Source organism: Gekko japonicus, unplaced genomic scaffold (genome assembly GCF_001447785.1).
Source record: "Gekko japonicus isolate JY-2015 unplaced genomic scaffold, Gekko_japonicus_V1.1 scaffold172, whole genome shotgun sequence".
Lineage (NCBI taxonomy): Eukaryota > Metazoa > Chordata > Lepidosauria > Squamata > Gekkonidae > Gekko > Gekko japonicus.
This window is the reverse complement of record NW_015162479.1, coordinates 265410-288207: the sequence shown is the minus strand read 5'-3', so window position 1 is coordinate 288207 and position 22798 is coordinate 265410. Positions and strand designations below refer to the sequence as shown.

The window sequence follows — 22798 nt, the reverse complement described above, 5'->3', positions numbered from 1 at the left end:
TGCAATGTAATAGAAAAACCTACTACCTTTGTGAAAATGTAAAAATCGTCTGTGGGACTGACAAATGGAAATAAGCATCCTTTAAAACTAAGACTGCAAACCTCATATCCAAATTAAGTAACTCAATCACAGAAGACAAGGAGACCATTCTAAACTTTGAAACAATCAAATGCTTGTTTAATGACCTAAGATCTAAAATCAGTCTGTGCCCACCATCCTTTTTGTCTACTAAAAAGAATCTTGAGTGGAAACCTACAGAGAGTAAACCATTGGGAACCTCCTCTACCACCCCTTTATCTAGAAGTTCTTTCAACTGAAACTTCAATTCTGGGTATGTGTTGTCAGCCACTGTAAATGCTATTTGACAAGGGAGAGGGAACACAACTCTAATCTATAACCATTAATAATAATGAATAAAACCCAACTATCAAAAGTTATAAGGCGCCAGGCACCAGCAAAATGTGACAGCCTATCATTAAAACTTAGCTTGCCCTCGACTGCGGGGGCAGTCAGTCATAACTTTGGTTGGTGTTGCTTGTGATCCTTTCTAGGTTGTTGCTGAGCTGGTCGAGACTAGGGGGCACCCCTGTGTTTATCAAAGGTACATGCCTGGTATGTAAGGTGAGGATACACAAAGAGCTGATGGGGTGTTTTAAATAAGTTGGGGTGATTTCTCACGAGAGCTGCCTCGCAGCACAGCGCCGTTTGCCTCGACACAAACGTGTCAATTTCACACAAACTGCGGAGGAAATCGGGCGAAGCCCCGAGTCAAAATGCAGCCCCGGAGCTTCGGGTGTGAAATTGACACGTTTGTGTCGAGGCAAACGGCGCTGTGCTGCGAGGCAGCTCTCGTGAGAAATCACCCTTGGTTTAAATACGTTGGCCAACTTAAATAAGTTAAACCCTATAGAAAGGGGTGGCAAAACCATGTTGCCTTTGCTGGAACCATTACCCTTGGGTCAGAACTGAAAGATATACACTCAACAATCTGTCTGTCTGTTTTTCTTGATAGTAGATCTTCAAGTACTTGAAGGGCTGTCTTATAGAGGATGGGGTGGAGTTGTTTTCTATTGCCCCAGAAGGTCAGACCAGAAAAGAGTTTTTGGCTAAACATTAGGAAGAACTTCCTGACAGAGCAGTTCCTCAGTGGAACAGGGTTCCTCAGGAGGTGGTGGGCTCTCCTTCTTTGGAGGTTTTCAAACGGAGGTTAGATGGCCATCTAACAGCAATGCTGATTCTTTGAACTTAGGCAGATCACAAAAAGGGAGGGCAGGAAGGGTTGCATCACTGCTTAGTTCTTGTGGCCCTTTCTTACACACTCAGGGAAATGCTGATCAACTCTTTGGGGTCTGGAAGCAATTGTTCTTCAGGCCAGTTTGGCCAGGGATCCTGGAGCATCCCCCCTTTTCTGGGCATAAAGCAGGGGTCACTGGGGTGAGGAAGAGGTATTTGTGAATTTCCTGCATTATGTAGGGGGTTGGATTAGATGACCCTGGAGGTCATTTCCAACTCTATGATTCTAAGGAGGAGGAGGAAGAGAAAAGAAGAAGAGTTGGTTTTATACCCCACTTTCCATTACCTAAAGGAGTCTTGAAGCAGCTTACATTCACATTCCCTTCCAACAGACACCCTGTGATATAGGTGAAGCTGAGAATACTGAGAGAACTGTGACTGACCCAAGGTCACCCAGCTGGCTTCATGTAGAGGAGAGGGGAATCAAACCCAGTTTTCCAGATTAGAGCCTGTCACTCTTATTTTTATTTATTTTTTATTTATTCTTTAGATTTGTATCCCGCCCTCCCCGAAGGCTCAGGGTGGATAACAAGGGCATAAATGCCAGATTAAAACAATAAGAACAGTATAAAAATACAATAATACAACATAATACAATTATTGAAAATATCGGTGCTCCAATACTCACTCCGAATCATAAAACCAAGATGGTGTTCTGAAGATGTTATAACAGAACAACAGCAGTATATGTCCCCACAACCCTGTCATCCGCCAGAGACATCTCGCACCCCCGATGATACCCGCACCAGCGGTGGTAGAGTGCGGTGATGGAAAAAGCGTTGGTGGAATAATGGTGGCAGCGGCTCCTACTCGAAAGCCTGGTGGAAGAGCTCTGTTTTGCAGGCCCTGTGGAACTCTACAAGGTCCCGCAGGGCCCGGATCTCTTCTGGGAGCTCATTCCACCGAGAATGCCCTGGCCCCGGGCACAGCAAATTTGATGGTTCTTGGGCCTGGGATATCCAGGAGGTTTTGGCTCCCCGACCGTAGTGCCCTTGGGGGAACATGCGGGGAAAGGCGGTCCCTTAGGTAGGCTGGACCCTGGCTACAACAAGCTGGCTCACCCAAGCATAAGAAAAGCCACATAGGTGGGGATCTCAGAGTAAAGAGGGCTAAGAATTTTCTCCTTAGGCTGGTTGTCAGAAGTCACCATGTTGATCTCTAATGCTCTGTCCATTTGCAGCATCTGCTCACTGTATAGATGCAGGTCCTCACTCAGGGAAATTGGACTGTGGGGTCACTGATGATATTGTCCTGGGGCATTGGGCACGGTGGGGCTCTTTAGGGGTGGGGCTCCCCCTACCAGTCAGCTGGCTGGCAGTGGATTGGGGCCCCAAAAATTGGGGGAAAACCCATCCCTATCAGGGGGTTGGCAACCCTACCTACAGCTGGCTGCTTGCTACTGTTCAAACAACCACCCCACAAAAGCCTAGTTTCAGACTAGGATCTGGAAGACCCAGTTTCGAATAATCACTATGCTGTGGAAACTCACTGGGCAACCTTGGGCCAGTTATACATTCTCAGCTGAAACTACCTCACAGGATTGAGGATAAAATGGAGGAGAGAATAATGTAAGCTACTTTTGATCCAGACTGTGGAGAAATGTGGGGTATAAATGAAACAAATAATGGTGATTGGGAACATATAAAAGTTTGCTTGGATGGTGAGTGAGAAGGAGAGAAGGAAGCAGGAAAAGGGAAAATGTTGTGGCGGCTTTCAGGGAAGGAACAGAGAAAATACCATGGGAGGGGGAAATGAGATGCCAGTAAGACACAGGGAGGGGAAAACAAACCTTACCCAAAAACTGGAATCAAGAACCAGAAGGGTGAGAAGAAAGTCTAGAAGAAATGAGATGCCCCCTGGAAGTCCTTGCCTACTATTTCTAATGGGGTTTAAGAGTTGCAGCTTGTCTTTTTAAGTGTTTTTTTCCCCTTTTAAGTAAAGTTTTGTCGTAAAAACTTTGGCAGAGTCTCAATAAAAGCATTTCTGGCTCTAGCATTTCAAATGGGGCAGCTGTCATGTAGAGCATTGCATTAGCATGAACATGTCTATTTAAATAGCTTCACACTGACTTCACTGGAGTTTGATTAAACACTTGGATGTCAGACATCACTATGAATTTAAATTGCATTCTGAATTGCACATTTCTTGTGCTTTGCCCCATCTTACTTCTCAAGTCTGATTTCATAATAGCAAACTACATGAGAACAGTTCATACATTTTCCCAACTGAATGTCTTCTCTTTATGGTTCCATGTGTTATGTTAGCATATGCTACTAACTGTAATTTCCAAGAGTTTGTTCTTGTACGTACAGGTAAATGTTCCTGGCTTGGCTAATTCACAGTAAGTGCTATATAGCTGCCTCTGGTGCACAGGACATTTATGGTGGATTTGAAATATGCTTTCAACCTTTAGATTTAGAGATATTAATACTTCTTTGAGATATTAATACCTCTTTGATTTATACACTAAGAGAGGACAATGGAAGCAAAGTGATTCCTACAGAAGGCAGCAAAACCACTGATCCTACACTAGGTTCCCAAAGCAACAGTGTGGACCTTTGCAGCCCCAGAGGCTGTGTCCGACCTACCTAAACTCACAGTTTTCTGCTTCCATCTGTTCATTTTCTAACTGCCAATGCCTTCCTTTTCTCAACTTTATTGCAAGAGCACAGGTCTCAGACCCCAGCCCTGAAGGTAAATTGAACATTCAGGGGAAAGAAGTATTTTAACTATTGAACCCCAGTGAAGCAGCAGCAGCCAATCACCTCTATTCTGAAGCAATCAACCTAGAAAACATAGCACACAGTATTTGAACTTCCTAAGAGAAAGATAATTCTACAGGTTAACAAGAGAAAACGGTAAAAACATGCAAGTTGATTCATGGACCGCTATTTACATATTTAGTACGGTATTTCTCTTTCTCCAGAATGAACAATCACTACTGCCCCACACAGTTTGCTTCCTCTGCAGATGTTTCAGCTAAGGCCAGGGACATGGGGGTGTTGTACCTGGAAATGACATACTGGCACACAGGCAGGCAGTGTAGAAGATCAGTGGAAGGCCTCGTGCCATGGAAACCCTAAGCACAGGTGACTCAATGAGTGAGAAAGTGAAACTGGCAGGAGCTGATTGTATTGTGACCCCTCAGAGAACAGAGAAGTCCCAAGTGCTGCAAATGAGGTCTTCTCATATCATCCATTAGCAGTGTGTGTGTGTGTGGGGGGGATCTTTTTGGTTTTGAAATTGGGTATATGGGACTTGAAAAATACTGGTATTTCCCAATATTCCCAAATACCACTACCAGTACAGTATTTGGATTTGGGATTTTCCAGGAATCCCATCCCCCCGGCTCCATTATACCCTATGGGGACCATTATACTCAATGAGGAATCTATCCTGGGGTATCCAAGGGTCTGGGGAGGCTTCTTTAAAGGTAAAGGCACCAAATTTGCAGCATAGCTGCTGGTGCCTTTCCTCAGAAGAACACCCAAGTTTCAAAATGATTGGACAAGGGGTTTCAATAATATGGACTTCCAAATAAAGTACTCCCATCCTCCATTGTTTCCAATGGAGGGGAAAATAGCAATAGAAGCCCAGCAGAACTGAATCAAAGTCCCCAAGAATCTCTGCAGTAGAAACTGAAGGGGGGGATTTTTGAAGCCCAGCAGAACCAGTGCAATGTGCCCATCAGAACCAGAGCCACTGTGGCAGGGCAAAGCAAGCAGGACTAAGGTCAAACCAGAGAATCTCTGCAGTAGAAATTGAAGGGGGGGGGGATTTTTTGCAAGCCTAAAAGAACTGGTGCAATGCAGAGTGTCCAGCAGTACCAGTGCAATCCAGAGTACCCAGCAGAACCCAGCACCATTGCGGCAATGCCAGCTACACAATGGAGCCCAGCAGAACCAGTGCAATGTACAGTGCCCAGAAAAACTCAGTGTCATTGTGGCTATGCCAGCTCAAAAGGACTGATGTGAAGATTAGAATTACACTCCAAGCAAGAGTATGTGTGCAAAAAAACAGACTCCAGGAGCCTGCTATGCTGGTTCCCATTCTTCCTGGAAAATCCCTAATGTATCCAGGATGTTTGGGGGGATTTTTTTTTGGGGGGGGTATCTTTGGGATGCTGAAATATAACCAAAAAATACCAATAAGGTATATTTTCAGGTCACTTGTATCTGAATGCACACCCCTAGCATCCATTTTAGTTGCCAAGAGTAATCCATTAAAGTAATGTAAATTTGTTGTCCTGACCTGGATGGTTCCGGCTAGCCCAGACTCATCAGATCTCATCAGATGAAGCAAAGCAGGGTTGGTGCTGGCTATCATTTGGATGGGAGACAACCAAGGAAGCCCAGGCTTGCGGTGCAGATGCAGACAATGGCAAACCACCTCTGAATATCTCTTGCCCTGAAAACCCTACAGGTCACCATAAGTCAGCTGTAACGTGACAGCACTTTCCACCACCACCAGATTTGTTAACACAGATTTCAGTATGAGAACTTGCCAAAATGTATGGCAGGTATCCCCTCATATTATTCTACACCAATAATATGCACAAAAAGTTATAACATTGCATGTCTTTTCCCTCTGAACTGTTATGTATTCAGCCAATAAAATTCATGATTAATAACTTAAGATGTCTTGATTTAGTTGGCAGCTCTAGTCCTTTAACATGAGTGGGACTGTATCCAGAATGATGATCCATGGACAAAAAACAACAACACGTTTCTGAGCACAGATCACTGTTGCTGGACCTGGGTTTGAATTTGATTTTCTGTGTCTGTTTAAAAAGATTTTTTATATAAAATATCTCTTTAAGGAGTGCCAAGGGAAGCATGTTCATCTGGGTTAATGAGCACTAACTACTATGTGAGAAATTTTATACATTATTAATCATGTCTGCTTAGTTTTGCAGAGGAATGTTATGAGCTCTGTGGGTGGATAGGGAACAGATCACAGCAATCCTAGCATCACCCTTCCGTATGAATATTTACAAAGCCATGTGTGCTGTTTTAATTTTAGAGCCATGATTTTAGCGCTATAATAGCCTGTGCTGAATCCGTCTCTCTTCCAAATGAACAGGAAGGATGGGAGTTAACTCTGCCAGTTGTTAGGGAAGTAGGTCATTCTGAAAATTGTCATCCGTGCACCTGTTTCATGTTTGTTGTGCATCCTGCCAATGAAGCATCTGAGGGAGTTGCATACTGGTTCAGGCAGAAAACCAATGACCTGCTGCCTTCCCACATTTGAAAGCATATGTTTTCCTGCTCCACCCCAGTGTTCTTTGGGTGCATTTCATGCTGTTCACAGCATTCTTTGGGGGCACTAAAGGTAACTAGAGGCCAATCATATGGGGATCAACATGGTACCTCTTTAGGAAGGGGGAAAAACATTGCGGACTCAACTTGAAGATGCTCAGGTAAATATATTTCCAGCAAGGTTAATAATTAACTTGGCAAAGAAAATATAGCTTATGCAAACCCATAGGGGCATTTGATTCAAATTAAAAAGGAATTGTGGGCATAAGATAATGTTCCAGTGTTCATATTGTTCAATTGAACAGATGATCTTTATCAGGAGCCAAGCAGTCTTGGTAAGGTTGAAGAGAATGAACACCAGATTTCTCATTTCTAGGGAAAACTTTCATCACAGTGTATCACGGGATTATGTTCCACACAATGATTTAGATTCTAGCTAGACTGTTGTAACATGTCAGAGACTGGCACAGAGAGCTTTCACTACCTGTACGAAATGCCTAACTGTGCCTGCAGTCTGAGAAGGCAGAAAAAAAAATACATTTTCTAGATAGTCTTAGAGCAATCTATATTCCATGTCAAGAGGATTAAGGGGTGTTGAGAGCCACAGTGTTGAGGACAAACATGCCATGCTCACTCGCCTCCTCCTTCCCCATCTCCTGTTAGTTGTGGCATTACCCGTTTCATATCCAGAGACTTCAAAGAGTTTTGGATGACCAAGTTTTAACCTGGAAAACTAGAGAAAGTGTCATTCTTCTCTACATTTTGAGACAAAGTGAATAAGCAATTTATGAATATCTCATCCCATCATTTTATTAATATAAGAACACCAGAAAAGCCATGAAGGATCAGACCAGTGATCTATGTAGTCCAAAATCCTGTTTCACATAGTGACTCAGAAGAGCCAACAATTAAATATGGAATTAGAAAACTGACCACTAATGCCTAATGGCATTATAGGTCCCCATTTTCCTACAAACAATTTCAGTTTTCTGTGAATGTATAACAACAAAAATAGCACTCTTTCTATAAAACATGTTTGATTGGGAGGGAAGTACTGGCTATTTCTTGAAATACTTCCTACTGTTCATAGCTACGTTTAGATTCATTCCTCAGTCAGGACCTCTAAATGCATATTTTAAACTGAGTAACAATTTTTATTTAAAAATAATATTAGTCATTTTAGATAGTCAGTCTGTGTTTACTGAGTGCATATGTAGATGTGGTAGATCCTCCCCCCCCATCTACATGTCTGCATTCAGACTATACCACTAGATGCACCATACATATAAGTACCCTGAAAACAGAATTCCTAATCCCCTGGAGACATTTCTGTATAGTCATTTAAGTGAATGAGTGGAGAATGAGAGCAGAGCCACCATATATGATACTGATTTCCCCCCTCTCTGTATGCATTCACTGAAAGGGATTATGGCCAAACATAGTCCATTATGCAGTGAGCCAATGAAATATCAGCAATCCATTATGATTATAAACATAATTGCAGAAACTGGCTCACAATTCCATATGCTTGCTGTGATGCTAAAATTCCAAGTTCTCACTGCTCGAGTGGACTAGCCCAGTTTGGAAAGTATTGTGCAAAAAAGCCCAACTGCTAGATTTCTTCTTCTTCACCAGCAATATTCAATGGCTAAATGATCACATTTAGAAGCTGATATGGTGCCACTTTTCCTGGTCCTCACAAAGCATTTGAGCAAGGAAACTTCTGTCTCTTTGGCTACCATTTTGAAAACCTAATTATTCCATTTTTTAAACAGCTAGCAAGAAAAATGCTAACCAAGGTCATGTTGGATCTTTTCTGACATCAAGTACTCAGATTGTGGTTCTGGAACTCCTTTGGGCTAATATTACACCACTTAGAAGCTATTCTTATTTGATTAGCTTATCCATTGTGCATTTCTGTCTTGAGCTGTAGACATGGCAGGTATTTCTATCACCTCAGCTGTCATCTCTTAGACAAACCTGGGTAATTATCAATTCCTGTACCTGTGTGTATCTTTTCATGGGGAGAGGGGTCAGATCCTTACAACTCCCAATACTTGGCCTATTCCCAGGGTGTTCTGGTTTCCAGAGGAGCACTGGCAGTTTTCCTGCTTGTCTTTTACATGTGAGGTTTAAAAAGGGTTGAATATTCACTTTTATTTCCTTTTTCTTTTCATATGTTGAGGCTTTTCAGTGTGCTTGTTTTCATCGCAGGTGTTCTCAACTTGTTTGCTTGTTTGCAGCATTTTGCACCATTTTACATTATATTCCATTTACAAGCTATTTGTATGCAATCGATAAAAATAATGTTGTGTACATTTAATGGCTAAAAATTAGCACAAAACGATGGTGCCAAGTTAAAGGCTTATCGATTTGATTATTAGATTATTAGAAGATGAAAGTAAGCAGGAAACAGGGATTTTAAAGTGACAATAGTGGGTCTGAGTAGTTTGATAGCATCCATAATAAAACTAGTAGTAACTGAGGTAGTTCCCTCAACTTCCAATATCAGTCAGTATTAAACACTTCTTAGCTAAACATGGAACTATTTGTGATATTATTCACTGTGATACCCAGCAGCACTTTTTTCCTGATAGATACAAAAAGACTACTTATTAATTTGTAAGCAACTGTTATTCATTCTTTTCAGGAACAACTGCCTAGTCCCATACAATCAAGCAGGTGCTTCCATGTTTATCAAGGAGCAATGGCTTCCAGGCATAATAACATCAGTCTTAAGTAGTTCCAGAACAGTGACCCTAGCCTGATGAGTTGATGTGTGAAAAATAACCAGCCTGACCTTGGTTCCTGTCCTTCTAGCCAGCCATTCTCCTTGGACTAAGCTTTGCTGTCAGTCACTGAGGTCCATTTGCCACCAATACAAAACAACGGGTTGCAGCAATGTAATGAATACAAGACGCCCATTTTAAATGGAACAAAGGGAAGCAAGAGGGTAAAGGGTAAACAATAAATATATTCAGCAGAATCGCTTTATTACTGATTACATGGGGACAACATTTGTCCTGGCTGATTCTGAAGGTGTTTTGACTGTCAAGCACCAAGGATATCCAATGTTCCCAACATAACATAAAAGTTGCACACCGCAGTTGTCAAGAGGACTCATAATTTCAGCAACATTTTTATTCTGTCAGAGTACTATTCCCACTGAACATATCATAGAGTGTTTTTAAATCAAATGTAGACAGTAAAAAAGAAGATTCAGCAACCAATACATAAGCCAATTAAGATATATTAATTACAGTTAATAAACACATTGGTTTCAGATGTTCGCTAACTGGCTATTTTGGAGTCATGTTGTATTTTCCTACCCTGACTGATGGAGGACTAAGATTGAAGTCTTCCAAAAGAACCAGTGTGGTGTAGTTGTTAGAGTGTTATACAAGGATCGAAGTGACCTATGGCCCACTCTGCCTTGGAAAACTCACTGTGATCTTGGGCCAATCATTCTCTCTCTCATTCTAACATACCACACAGAGTTGTTGTTGAGATGATAAAAAATGTTGTAAGCTGGTTTGGTTCTTCATTGAGGAGAAAAGCAAAATACAAATATTTCAATAAATAAGCTCAGCTACTCTGACCAATATGACATATTTACTTACAATTTTTGACACTTGTGGAGGAGGGTCTTAATTTTTTGACAACAGTAATCAGCAGTCATTTCAGATTTTTTTAAAAAAATCAAGATTTAGTAATTTAGTAATCCAGGTGGTAGATCATCTTCCATTGGTTCCCCTAACTGCATCTCTTCCAAGAAAGGAGGTAAAGGTAAAGGTTTCCCTTGCTCGAAGATCAGTCGAATCCGACTCTAGGGTGCAGTGCTCATTTCCGTTTCCAAGCCAAAGAGCCAGCACTCTCCAAAAACATCTCTGTGGTCATGTGGCCGGCATGACTAGATGCCAAGGCACATGGAATGCTGTTACCTTCCCACTGAAGCAGTACCTATTTATCTACTTGCAATTTCTTGCTTTCAAACTGCTAGGTTGGCAGGAGCGGGGACCAGAGACAGGAGCTCACTACGTCATGTGGCACCTGGGTCTTGAAATGCTGAACTACTGACCTTCTGGTCTGCAGTTCAGCATCTTAATGACTGAGCCACCACAACCCCAGGAAGGAGGTACCTGGCCATAGTTATTCATGTCTAAGTGCCATCCAAATTGCATAGGGCTTCATTTGATGAGTGCTCAGAAACTACAAATTGTTCCAAGTGTGATGGGAAAATTCTCAATGAAATTCTCAGGAACACGTTCCATGTTCTTTGTTTCATCTGCACTGACTAGCTTCTTGATCCAGTTCAAATTGCTGTTTGTGTTTTTTAAAGCCTTAAGTGGACAGGAAACACAGTATCTCACTTTCACTCTTGTACTCAGTACATGGACACTGAGGAAATCATGACATTCTTTGTACTCAACCCATTAGAGGAGTGGTGGATGACCACATTAGAGGAGTGGTGGATAACCACAAACCTGCCTCGGCAGGTAGGGCGGGATACAAATTAAATAAATAATAAAAATAAAAGGGTATTTTGAGAGGAAATCCTGGATTTGGTGCTAAGTAACACCCAAGACCTGGTGACAGATGTAAAAGTGATTGCACCGCTTGGGAACAGTGACCATAATGTTATTGAGTTTAACATTTGTATAAATAGGGAGTTGCCCAAAAAGACTGACACAGCCATATTTAACTTTAAAAAGGGTAACTTCTCTGATATGAGGGGACATGTGAGGAAGAAACTGAAAGGAAAACTAGAAAGGGTAAATCATTGGGGAAGCTTGGAGACTATTTAAAACTACAATCTTAGAAGCTCAGAAAAAATATATACCACAGGTTAGGAAAGGCACAAATAGGTATAGAAAAAAAGCCTGCATGGTTAACAAACAAAGTAATGGAAGCTGTAAAAGGTAAGAAGGATTCCTTTAAGTGGTGGAAAGCTAGTGAGGTTGATAAAAAGGAACACAGGCTATGGCAAATAAAATGCAAGTCTGTGATCAGGCGGGCAAAAAGGGAATATGAGGAGCATATAGCAAAAGAAAAGAAAAAAAAGACCAACAATAAAACTTTCTTCAAATACATTAGAAGCAGGAAACCAGCCAGGGAGGCAGTGGGGCCCTTGGATGACCGAGGGGTAAAAGGAGTACTGAAGGATGATGGAGAAATGGTTGAGAAGCTAAATGCATTTTTTTGCCTCTGTCTTCACTGTGGAAGATGAGAAGTGCTTGCCCACTCCAGAACCGGTGATATCGGGAGGGGTGTTGAAAAACCTAAGTCAAATTGAGGTGATGAGGAGGTCTTACGACTGATAGACAACTTAAAAACTGTTAAATCACCAGGCCCAGATGGCATACATCCAAGACTTCTGAAAGAACTCAGTTGTGAACTTGTGGATCTCCTGACAAAAATATGTAATCTTTCATTAAAATCTGCCCCAAATCCTGAGGACTGGAAGGTAGCTAACGTCACTCCCATCTTTAAAAATGGTTCCAGAGGAGATCCGGGAAATTACAGGCCAGTCAGTCTGACATCGATACTGGGTAAGTTGGTGGAAACTGTTATTAAGGAAAGAATTAGTAGGCACATTGATGAACAAAAGCTATTGAGGCAGACTCAGCATGGGTTCTGCAAGGGAAGATCTTGTCTCACTAACCTGTTAGTGTTCTTTGAGGGAGTAAACAAAGACGTGGACAAGGGGGACCCAATAGATGTTGTTTACTTTGACTTAACATAAGAACATAAGAGACACCAATGTTGGATCAGGCCAAAGGTCCATCCAGTCCAACACTCTGTGTCACACAGTGGCCAGAAATACCAGGTGCCATCAGGAGGTCCACCAGTGGGGCCAGGACATTAGAAGCCCTCCCACTGTTGACCCCCCCAAGCACCAAGACTTCCAGAAAGCTTTTGATAAAGTTCCTCATCAAAGGCTCCTAAGTAAGCTCAATAGTCATGGGATAAAAGCACAAGTCCTCTTGTGGATCAAAAACTGGCTAACTAATAGGAAACAGAGAGTGAGTATAAATAGGAAATTTTCGCAGTGGAGGGTGGTAAGCAGTGGGGTACCACAGGGATAAGTACTCAGTCCGATGCTTTTTTAACTTTTTTATGAATGGTTTGGAGTTGGGAGTAAGCAGTGAAGTGGCTAAATTTGCAGATGACATGAAATCTTTAGGGTGGTAACAACCAGGGAGGATTGTGAGGCACTCCAATGGGATCTGTTGAGGATGAACGAGTGGGCGTCATCGTGGCAAATGGGGTTCAATGTGGCCAAGTGCAAGTTGATACACATTGGAGCCAAAAATCCTAAATACAAATACACATTGATGGGGTCCAAACTGACAGAGACTGACCAAGAGAGAGATCTTGGAGTCGTAGTAGATAACTCAATGAAAATGTCTAGACAGTGTGCGACTGCAATAAAAAAAGGCCAACACTATGCTGGGGATTATTAGGAAGGAACTGAAAACAAATCAGCCAGTATCAAAATTTTTGTTGTTCATTCACACAGCCAAGTCTGACTCTTCGCGACCCCATGGACCAGATCACGCCAGGCCCTCCTGTCTTCCACCGTCCTCTGAAGTTTGCTCAATTTCATGTTCGTGTCATCTATGACACTGTCTAACCATCTCATCCTTTGCCGTCCCCTTCTTCTTTGACCTTCAATCTTTCCCAGCATCGGGGTCTTTTCCAGTGAGTGCTCCCTTCTCATTTGGTGGCCAAAGTATTTGAGCTTCATTATCTGGCCTTCCAGGGAACAGTCAAGGTTGATTTCTTTTAGGATTGACTGATTTGATCTTCTTGCAGTCGAAGGGACTCTCAAGAGTCTTCTCCAGCACCATAGTTGAAAAGAATCTATTCTTCGGTGCTCGGCCTTCCTTATAGTCCAACTCTCGCAGCCATACATGACTACTGGGAATACCATTGCTTTGACCATTTGACCAATCGTGCAACCTCATTTGAAGTACTGTGTACAGATCTGGTCACCACTCCACAAAAAGGATAATATAGCATTGAAAAAAGTGCAGAAAAGGGCAACTAGAATGATAAAAGGGTTGGAACACTTTCCCTATGAAGAAAGGTTAAAATGCTTGGGGCTCTTTAGCTTGGAGAAAGGACAGCTGAGGGGTGACATGATCGAGGTTTATAAGATTATGCATGGGATAGAGCAGGTTGAGAAATAAGTACTTTTCTCCCTTTCTCACAATACAAGAACTCGTGAGCATTCAATGAAATTGCTGAGCAGTCAGGTTAGAACAGATAAAAGGAAGTATTTCTTCACCCAAAGAGTGGTTAACACATGGAATTCACTGCCACAGGAGGTGGCGGTGGCTACAAGCATGGACAGCTTCAAAAGGGAATTAGATAAGTATATGGGGCAGAAGTCCATCAGTGGCTATTGGCCAGAAGGTATAGACAGGAACTGTCAGGCTGGGGCAAGTGATGTTCTGTATTCTTTGTGCCTGGGGGGGCAACAGTGGGAGGGCTTCTAGTGTCCTGGTCCCACTGCTGGACCTCTTGATGGCACCTGGAATTTTTGGCCACTGTGTGACAGAGTGTTGAACTGGATGGGCCACTGGCCTGATCCAACATTGGCTTCTCTTATGTTCTTATGATAGCTGTATTGCAGGTTTGGCATGTTTTTCTAAGAAATGTGTGTGTGTGCCTACCACCCAGTAATAGTTTGCCACTTCCTGAAGATGGTCCTCTTTAAGAGGGCCTGAGGTCTATGAATGCTGTTATTTTTAAAAACATTTTTGATACTTGTTTTAAATTATCCCACATGATAGAAGGATCAGATATAAAAGTTTTAATGTATAATGAATAAAAGCTTACAACAATAACAACAACAAATATACTTTGTACATATTTCTAGCTGGAAGGATCTTTCCTTCATCCAAAGAGCTCAGGGCTAAGCGTATACTTCCCTCTTCCATCCTTAGAATAGCACTGTGAGGTGTTTAGTCTGGGAAACAGTAACTTTTCCAGTGTTTTCCCGAGAGCTTCATATTTGAATCAATATTTCTCTGTTCAAACTTCAGCACTCTACACCACAGTAGTTCTTTCTGCTCTTTAATTCGGGGAAGACAAAAAATCCCCTTTGAGGAGAGAAATATTTTTACTTTCACCTCCTTATAGAAACTTGTTAGTCTCTTATTGTCTTGCTTAGATGAGCTATTGTGCTGGAATGCAAAGTGTAAACTGGACTCTGGATATACTACCTCTTCTCGAACTTTTAAAAGTATGTATACCTGGAGGGGTCCTTTATTGCTTCAATAAGCCCCCTCCCATCTGTAAAGTTGAGTGTCTGATGTAAACTCTATGTGCATGGATAAACTTTATACCTGCAATTAGGACCCTGCTTAGGACTCACTTTTGAGCATCTAAACTCTATGTACATGGATAAACTTTATACCTGCAATTAGGACCCTGCTTAGACTTCAGAATAACATTTAATTTTCATAGGAGTTTTTCATGTATACCTATCTATACTTGAAGTTTCCTAAGGATAGCTTCTGGTATCTGAGATTTCAGAATAACATTTAATTTTCATAGGAGTTTTTCATGTATACCTATCTATACTTGAAGTTTCCTAAGGATAGCCAACAGACACTCCTAGCATGATTTCTGATTCCTAAGGATTATCGATAGTATCATGAGATTATTATGTTTAATACCTATAAATTTGCACTCTACTAATTTTGTATCATTATTGTATGGTCTCTGGTTACATTGTTGGAACTATGGCAGAGGTTTGTATTCTGGATAAATTTTCCTATTAGGGTGTGGAAATGTATTTAAAGATATTTTTCTTCTGCTTGTCTGCTTGAACTGTCCATCTGGGCCAGGGTTGCCTTTGAATCACAAGACTATTTTCAAAATCTTACTGCGAGTTTGTATTCTTGACATGAATTGATAGACTTTTACTATCATGATGTGCTGCATTATTTATGTAGAATGGCTGGATTGCATCTTTTCAGATTGCCCTTTGCTGTCAGGCAAAGGACGGCATTACTGTGCAAGGAAAATGAATACAGTGACAGGGAGGATTTGCACAATTATGAGAATTATTTAGACAGATAGCCACAGTGAATAGTGTCATCCTAGGAACACTGTCCTGAGACCAAACCCCATTGAACAGACTTGAGTAAGATTCTGCATAGACTTGCTCTCGTACAGTAGACTTGCTCCCTAAGCAGAATTACATCCTTCTTAGTTTATTGATCTCAATGGGCTTAGAAGGATGTAGGATGGATGTTTGGATGGCATTGTTAATGGCCAGACACTGAGGTGGTGGTATTTTAACTGAGGAAATTCTCATTAGGGATGCTAAACTGGACTTTCTTCCCTGGTTTGGTAGGTTCCCTTGCTCGAAAGCCAGTCGAGTCCGACTCTAGCGTTGCGGTGCTCATCTCTGTTTCAAAGCTGAAGAGCCAGCGCTGTCTGAAGACGTTTCCGTGGTCATGTGGCCGGCATAACTAAACGCAAGGCGCACGGAATGCTGTTACCTTCCCACTGAAGTGGTACCTATTTATCTACTTGCAATTTCTTGCTTTCGAACTGCTAAGTTGGCAGGAGCTGGAACTAGAGACGGGAGCTCAGTCTGTCATGCGGCAACTTGGGTCTCGAACTACTGAACTACTGACCTTCCACAGCCTACATGTGTTTATATGTTATCATTGAATTATTTTATACATGCTTCATTTTAAATGTTTTTTTTTAATTTATTTATTTACTTAATGTTTTGAATGTTCACCAAACTGATGACTATATTTGGATGGACAGGTGACATAGATATATTTTAAATAAAATAATTTACCCATTAAGAGAGCAATTCTAAGCTCTGCTGGGAATCCTATTCAGGTTATAATGATTCTCCACTTCCCTTTTACTTTTTCTTTAGCTGGGCAGTCCCTTTCTTCTTCATTTCACTGTCTGTCCCAACCAATTATTTAAATGTATAGAGATATATGCTGACCCAACCTAGAGAATTGAGCAACTGACAAAAATCCTCATTTGTGTATGTCAGATTATAGCATAAGAGAGGCTGATTGTAATTCAGAACAAACAAATTACTTTGTTTCACTTCTATGAGGAAATGGTCAGGTAGGTATCTGGTTTAAAATCTGGCAGATAAAACAAGCAACAGGAATGATCTAACTTTGTAAAAAATATAAGTAATAGATAGTATGTCACAAAAAGTCTCTGTTTGTTATACAAACAGGTCTTTAAAACTGTGGAGAGAGATTTCTTGGCAGTCACTGCTTAAATAAACAGGCATAAGATTCTTTGTCTAAAAATTACTTAAGTCCATGAAGGCAGGAACATTCACAGAAGTTCCCATCTTCTGTCCTAAACATTTGACAGGGATCACCCCCTTTTACTATGAATTATTTTCCTTAAGGAAGAACTACTGGTCCCACTTCCGCATTTCAGGATCTTCCTTGATCCTCTCACCCAGCTTAACTGAACTTCCCTGTTATAACAGCCATTGTCAACTGTCACTCTTCACTGCCACTCTCAGCTGTACTATTCCATTTGAATCCCCTGTCACTCAAGGCTCTCAGACAGGGTTAAAGCATTAACTATTCACTGTCAGTTACACAGATCTATTCAATGGGGCATATTCAATAGGGTCTACTCACAGGAAACTGTAAACACAGGCAATTTTAAACATTATTTTTGCATCAATTGTACATAAATGTCATTTAACCTACAACATAAAAATGTCATATGTAAAATGGTGGGGATATGACATAAAACAAACAAAAAAAGGCTTAGGAACACCATCAAATAAAATGGGCAAAATGACAAGAAAAAGAAACAAAAAAATCTGTTTGTATATTTCTATTCCCCCCCCCCCCAGCTTCTCTGGCCCTGGCTTTTCTGGACAATTGTCCACCAATGGCCTGATCTTGATTGGTCATCTGCTCTTTGCAATGTTTACATGGTTTTTTATGTGTAAACTGTTAATACTATGTTTTTTGTTCAGTCGCACATTCGAGTCCGACTCTTTGCAACCCCATGGACCACATCACGCCACACCCTCCTGCCTTCCGGACTTTGCTTAATTTCATGTTCATTGCCTCAATAACACTGTCTAACCATCTCATCCTTTGCCACCCCCTTCTTCTTTGACCTTCAATTTTTCCCAGCATCAGGGTCTTCTCCAGTGAGTGTTCCCTTCTCATTTGGTGGCCAAAGTATTTGAACGTCATCTTCAGTATCTGACCTTCCCAGGGGTCATTTTGTAGAAAAAGAGGTGCAGGAGCCCATTAGCATAACTCATTAGTATAACTTATTTGCATATACCACACCCCCTGACATCACCGGAAGTGTGTCAGAAGGCAACACCCACCGCTCAGGCTCCACCCCAAAAATCTCCAGGTATTTCCCAACTCAGAGCTGGCAAGCCAGCTTTACACTTTGACTAAAGACACTTTAGGTTTTCTTTGCTCTTGCAGGGAAGCTTCCCTACAATGAGCATGAAAATACAGATCAAGTTAGTATGCTTTTGCTTTTTCTGCAATAAATCAGGAAAATAATCAAAAGATTATTCTGGCAACAACATGCCTGGGAGAGATATTAATGAAAAGGGTAATGTGTATAGCAGTCTTGAGGAACGTGCGTTCTATTGCACCTTCACACACATGAAGACCAGATAAGGTATAATCCCAAACAGACATCACAACAGCAGCCATGTACACAATGCTGCCCATGTTTGCCATCTGCCATAAACACATCAAGGCAGGCTATAGCAAGGATAGTCCTACAGTAAGATCAGGTGAGACATGATCTGCCTTAGTTGGGTGTCATTAAAGATGGGGGAAGGAAACCAACAGATTTGTTCCAGGGGCCCCAACACACTGGGAAATTCTCTTACCCAAAACCTAAACAGAGCAAGTGGGAGACTTGCCTGACATCAACTTCCAAAGAGTCATGATACCGGGCAGCTTCCCAATAGTTCACACCTCATGCCATTTTTTTAATCTGAGTTTCTTAACACACCTTGGGTCAGCCCTGAATGCATTTTAGGAAGAATGAAATCTGCTTTCCCAACACAGAGATTAAGTCATAAAGAAAGCATCTGCTGATTAATTTCTCCCTTTGACATGATGCTGTTAAAAAGCACAAGGGGGGGCATTGAAAATCCTACAAGGGAAATTCCCTGGCATTGAGATGTACTACAACAGTGAAAGCTTTTCCTGCCACAGCGGTGAAGTGATCATAAGGACTTCCCTAATTAATTTCTGTCTCTATGACAGGCAGCTGTTTGAGACAAACCCTATCAAGGAAATACAAATTCTGGGAATGCTAGGAAAGTCCTCATTAACTCTTTTCCCAGTAGAAACAAAGTTGTGGGACCAACAGGATTTTATTCCAGCATCAAATTACATGGGCTTGAAGACCCCATTTTTCCAGCTATAACCTCCTATGTCTCTGGAATTTCCCCCCCTCCAGTCTAGATAAATTTCCCCCCCTGCAGTCTGGGAGCCTTCCTGACCTTGGTCAGGCTGCTACAAAAGGTGGGGGTCACCAAGAAGACACCCCTGGATGGGGAGTAGCTGATTCTGCCCATTGGCCGGGGTGAGGGGGGGCCCTGCAGGAGTCCCTGCTGCTCAGATGAGCGAAGCTGCCATGGTGGAGCATAAGGGGAGAAAAGAGCAGGAGTCCAGCAGCACCTGAAAGACTCACAACATTCGTGGCAGGGGAGGAGCTTTCCTGACTCAGTCATAGCTCAGGAGTTTGTAAGCCGCTCTGAGACTCTGAGTGAAGGGCAGGGTATATAAATACAATCTCTTCTTCTTCTTCCAGCACGACTGACTCACCCTCCCCCCCCTGCTCTACCTCAGAGGAACCCTGCTAGGAATCCGGCTGAAAAGCTTTTTGTCGTCTGGTGCAGATCTGAAACCCTCCCTGGTCTCTTGGCCATTCAAATAGCAAAGCCCCTCCCCCCAACTCTGGAAAGGACTTTTCCTCCCCCCCCCCAGGATCTCCAGGAAGCAGCTTGCACCATTTAATCCTTACAATGCTGCCCCATGCAAAGTTACTGGTGAGCCGCCTAGGCGGGAGGGTGGGATAAAAGTCAAACAAATAAATAGATAAATAAATAATCTCTGAGTTGAGAGTAGGTATCTGGCTCAAGCAAGCAAGTAGCGGTGGGTGTGGCCAGTTGGATGTCAGTGGGAGCTCTTGACTGCTGCTGGTGCTGCCAGCACAGAAAACAGACAGGCAGAGAGCAGTAGCGACAAACACCCTTCCAGCAAGGGATTGAAGTGTATTGTTTATGCATCATAAGGTCAAGACGAGAACTACAGGAGGGGGGGCCTGGCTCCTCTTCTTCCTGTGTAAAACTGTGCAAAGTTCTTTCTCTCTTTGCTTAAAAGCAGTCCCCTTCTTAGCAGCTGAGAAAGAGAATTGCAGGAATCGAAACAAACCAGTTCACGGGACACAAGGGGGGATATTTCTTAACGTCCATCTCTCTCTCTCCTTCTTCTTGGCGCAGCTACCGAAAAGGAGCAAGTGTTTCACACCAGCCGGTTTGTGACCAGAAAGAGGTCTGGGGGTGAATTAAAATGAGTCCATGCCTTGCCTTTGGATGCCTGCCTGTGCGTCCATGGACACCTGCCTTGGGGAGAAGCAGGAGGGGGGAAGTGGCGCTCTTCTCACTTTGGCGCCCATCCACTTTCACCTGTGCAGAAACCTTGCAGAAACCTGAATTTTAGCTGTGGCCAGGGCTCCCCCCCTTTTTTTTTTGAGGAAAAAATAAAGAATTATCAACAACTGCGGGTTGTTCGCACCTTAGCAGCGCTTGCGTTCACACTCAGGGAACAGGAATCAACCCACTCTACACATGGTTTGCTACTACTTTCATCTGGTACTTTTTAAACTCGGCTGAGGGAAGCCTGAAAGTTGTGCCTGTGTGACCCCCCCTGGCGCGTGCACCCCCCCCCCCCAATCCGCTACTGAAATGCTCCTGAAACGTTTGGCTGCTGGGCCAAACTGCCAGTCGGAACTCGGCCGTAAACACACACTCATATTGTTAAAGCAATAAATATCATATAATTATAGTTCTTCATGTAGAGCCTAATTGTTTTTCAGCTCTTCCTAACATTAAGTTTTCATCTGGGAACAGGGTTCTGCATTAAAGGTCATATAAAATGCAATTTAGTGGGTAAGAAATTGTAAGAAATCCTATCACTAGTAACGTCAGAGCAAACTAGGCCCTCAAACTGATGTTTCTTCAGAGTGAAGCTTTTAAAAATGAAAGTCGATGCATCAAACCAAGTAGAATGTATAACAAATTAGGCTTCACTATTTCAAAATAAATGGGCTCTCAAGAGGCACAAAAGTAAATTGAGAGGCATGTTGTTGATTCAAAAGTGACATTTATTTTGTTCTTCACAATTTCACTGGCAGTAAGTCATATGGGCAGCACTAGCATTTTAAGATAGCTTCACTAATTTGTGTATGCAAATTTAATAACTCTTAAGAAGAGTTATTGCACTCTGACCGAGTCTGAAGTTTGAAAAATTAAGAATAGCTGCTACATAATGCTTGATCCCAATTTTAATTGCTGCAGTCCAAAGGTACTGGATGTTCTGTGGATTCCTTGATGTAAAACAGGTCAACTAAAAAGGTTTGCTAGGTCTCTTCACTTTGTCTTTTGCCATTGCTTTAGGAAACGAGGTAGTTTCATACTAAGAAGTAACCAGATGATTGTGAATAAACACTTCAATGTGTATCTGAATAAAGTATGTCACAGATGCTCACAAATGGAAATTCCTGGAACTTTCAAAAATTACTTGAGTTGTTATGGGGAGGGACCCCGCCAATTCACTCCCTATAATGCCTCTTAGACTGCGGTCACACACACTAAATAATCCACTTTCAATCCACTTTCAGTGCACTTTCAAATTGGATTTTTACTGTGTGAACTGGAAAAATCCAGTTGGAAAGTGCATTGAAAGTAGATTGAAAGTGGATTATTTAGTGTGTGTGACTGCAGCCTTAATCGCCTTTTTCGTCTTTTGAAAAAGGAACTTCTCTTTCATTTAACTTCTCAATTTCTCTCTGAAGAGAAATTGATTAACTTGTTCGTAATATTGGCCCTTGCTGTTTTTTCCAATTTTTTTATGGTGCTCTAGCAGGAGAACCCTGCCAACCTAGCAGTTCGAAAGCAAGAAATTGCAACTAGATAAATAGGTACCACTTCAGTTGGAAGGTAACAGCGTTCCGTGCGCCATGGTGTTTAGTCATGCTGGCCACATTACCACAGAAACGTCTTCGGACAGTGCTGGCTCTTCGGCTTTGAAACGAAGATGAGCACCACAACCCTAGAGTCGGATTCGACTGGCTTTCGAGCAAGGGAACCTTTACCTTTACCTAGCAGGAGAACAGGAAAGTTGGGAATGATATTGCCCAACTTAGCACCTTTTGTTGTTGCTGTTCAGTCGCACAGTTGAGTTCAGTCGCACTCTTCGTGACCCCATGGACCACATCACACCATGCCCTCCTGTCTTCCGTCGTGCACTGGAATTTGCTTCATTTCAAGTTCATTGCATCGATAACACTGTCTAACCATCTCATCCTTTGCTGTCCCCTTAACCTTTTCCTTCAGTCTTTCCCAGCATCAGGGGTCATTTCCTGCAGGAGTGCACAGGAGCAGAGCTCCGGCAGTAAGGAGCTCAGGGGGCGGGCACATGCAACAAGCCCCGCCCCTGCTCCCAGCAGCCCTCAGTCAGAGCAAGAAGCAGCCAGGTAAGTTGCAGAGCCCCCCCCCCACTGGCCCGCCAGATCTGCACGTTCCCCCCCCCAATAGCTAGCAATCCAAAACAGTCCAGTGAAACCTGAGCGGTGGGTGTTGCCTTCTAACACACTTCCGGTGATGTCATGGGATGTGGCATATACAAATAAGTTATGCTAATGAGTTATGCTAATGAGTTATGCTAATGAGCCCCTGCACCTCTTTTTCTACGAAATGACCTCTGCCCAGCATCATGGTCTTCTCCAGTGAGTGCTCCCTTTTCATTTGGTGGCCAAAGTATTTGAGCTTCAGCTTCAGTATCTAGCCTTCCAGGGAACAGTCAGGGTTGATTTCGTTTAGGACTGATTTGATCTTCTTGCAGTCCGAGGGACTCTCAAGAGTTTTCTCCAGCACCATAATTCAAAAGCATCTATTATTCGGCGCTCGGCCTTCCTTTTAGTCCAACTCTCGCAGCCATACATGACTACTG

The 22798-nt window shown here is 42.4% G+C and overlaps 1 protein-coding gene across 1 annotated transcript in view; it reads right to left on the bottom strand.

Moving 5' to 3' along the window:
* Window positions 1-22798, bottom strand: part of EDIL3 (EGF-like repeats and discoidin I-like domains 3) — a 344300-nt gene that overhangs the window by 279804 nt on the left and 41698 nt on the right. The window contains exon 2 of the mRNA XM_015405823.1: window positions 214-357. Within this exon, the coding sequence (XP_015261309.1) occupies window positions 214-357 (144 nt within the window). The remainder of the gene's footprint in view (window positions 1-213; window positions 358-22798) is intronic.